Source organism: Corvus brachyrhynchos, unplaced genomic scaffold (assembly GCF_000691975.1).
Source record: "Corvus brachyrhynchos isolate BGI_N302 unplaced genomic scaffold, ASM69197v1 scaffold202, whole genome shotgun sequence".
In the NCBI taxonomy this organism is placed as follows: domain Eukaryota; kingdom Metazoa; phylum Chordata; class Aves; order Passeriformes; family Corvidae; genus Corvus; species Corvus brachyrhynchos.
The window spans coordinates 1,332,298-1,334,090 of NW_008238132.1; the positions used below are offsets into that span (position 1 = coordinate 1,332,298).

The 1,793-nt window shown below is 57.8% G+C and overlaps 1 protein-coding gene across 1 annotated transcript in view; it reads right to left on the reverse strand.

Annotated features, from left to right (window-relative positions):
• The window catches only part of PCDH17 (protocadherin 17), a 100,658-nt gene that overhangs the window by 85,853 nt on the left and 13,012 nt on the right, over positions 1-1,793 (reverse strand). Inside the window, exon 3 of the mRNA XM_017733653.1 lies at positions 1-1,791. This exon is cut by the window's left edge and continues 567 nt beyond it. Within this exon, the coding sequence (XP_017589142.1) occupies positions 1-1,791 (1,791 nt within the window). The remainder of the gene's footprint in view (positions 1,792-1,793) is intronic.

Genomic DNA, 1,793 nt, shown 5'->3' on the forward strand with positions numbered 1-1,793 from the left:
CAAGGCCCTGACTATGAGCTTGGCCACTGCGGAGAGGCTGGGCTTGCCATGGTCACTGACTTTTACCACCAGTTCAGCCACAGGGCTGAGCTCCTCCCAGTAGGGGTGCAAGGTGCGTATCTCACCGCTAGTGGGGTCCATCTCAAAGAGGTGCTCCTCATTGCCTTCCACAATCTCATATGTGAGGCGCCCACTCTCCCCAAAGTCACTGTCCAGGGCACGGACGGTGCCCACGGGGTAGCCCACCCCAGCATTGCGTGGCACCTGCAGCTCAGCAGTGTCATTGATGAGGGCAGGCAGGACGATGAGGGGAGCGTTATCGTTGACGTCGAGCACGGTGACGCGCACTGTGGCATTGCTTTCACGGTGGGGGGAACCCGAGTCTTTGGCCAGCACGCGGAACTCAAAGTGCTTTGTCTGTTCATAATTGAAGCTCCTCAGGGCATAGATAGCACCATTTGTGGGGTTGACAGAGACATAGGTGTAGATGGAGACATCTCCCACGTGCCCAGGCAGAATGGAGTAAGACACTGTCCCATTTTGGCCCAGGTCAGGGTCCTGGGCCAAGACTGAGCCCAAGTACTCTCCAGGGATATTGTTCTCAGGCACCTGTAACACATAAAGATTCTTGCTGAAGCGGGGCGGGTTGTCGTTCTCGTCAAGGATCCGGACAGAAAATGACTTGGTGGAGTTAAGTGGGGGATTGCCCCCATCACGTGCCACAATGGTCACATTGTACTCGTCCTGTGCCTCACGGTCCAGGGGTCGGTCAGTGACCACAGTGTAGAAGTTGTCATAGTTCTCCTCCAGGGTGAAAGGAACGGCACCGGGCCCGCCGCCACCGCCCAGCACCCGACATTGGAGCTGCCCGTTCTTGCCTGAGTCACGGTCGGTGACCCGCACCAGGGCAATGACAGTGCCTGGTGGGGCGGCCTCACTCAGAGCTCCCTGGCGAACGGAGACAAAGCCAATGGTGGGAGCATTGTCATTGCGGTCGATGAGGCGTACAGTGACCTTGCAGTGAGCAGGGACAGGATTGGGCCCCAGGTCCCGAGCTTGGACATCAATCTCAATGAGGCCACTCTCCTCATAGTCCAGGTTGCCCTTGACACGGATGAGGCCGCTCTGTGGGTCAATGCTAAACAGGTCACGGACGCGCTCAGGTGCATAGCCACTGAAGGAGTAGAGCACCTCTCCGTTGGTACCCTCATCAGCATCAGTGGCATTGAGGTCGATGACAGCAGTGCCTAGTGGTGCATTCTCTGGCAGCTCTACCACGTAGGAGGCTGCCTCAAAGATGGGGCTGTTGTCATTGGAGTCAATGAGGCGCACATTGATCTGCACCGTGCCTGAGCGTGGTGGGTCACCGCCATCCAGTGCCGTCAGCACCAGGGTGTGGTGACTCTGCTCCTCACGGTCTAATGGCTTCTGGATGACCAGCTCCGGAAACTTCGTGCCGTCACCACGGGACTTCACATCAAGGGAGAAGAGGCCGTAGTCATCACGAGTGAGCAGATAGGTGCGCAGACCATTATCCCCAGCATCTGGGTCGTGGGCGCTGGTGAGGGGGAAGCGGGTGCCTGGTGCAGCATTTTCAGAGATGTCCATGTCCACTTGGTCAGAGGGGAATGATGGTGCATTGTCGTTCAGGTCCTGAATCTCCACTTTGATCATGCAGATCTCCTGGTCGTTGGCAAACACCTCGAGGGACAGCTGGCACTTGGTGCTGCGCCGGCACAGCGCCTCACGGTCAATGCGCTGCTTGGTGTAGAGCAGCCCGCTCTCTCCATCCA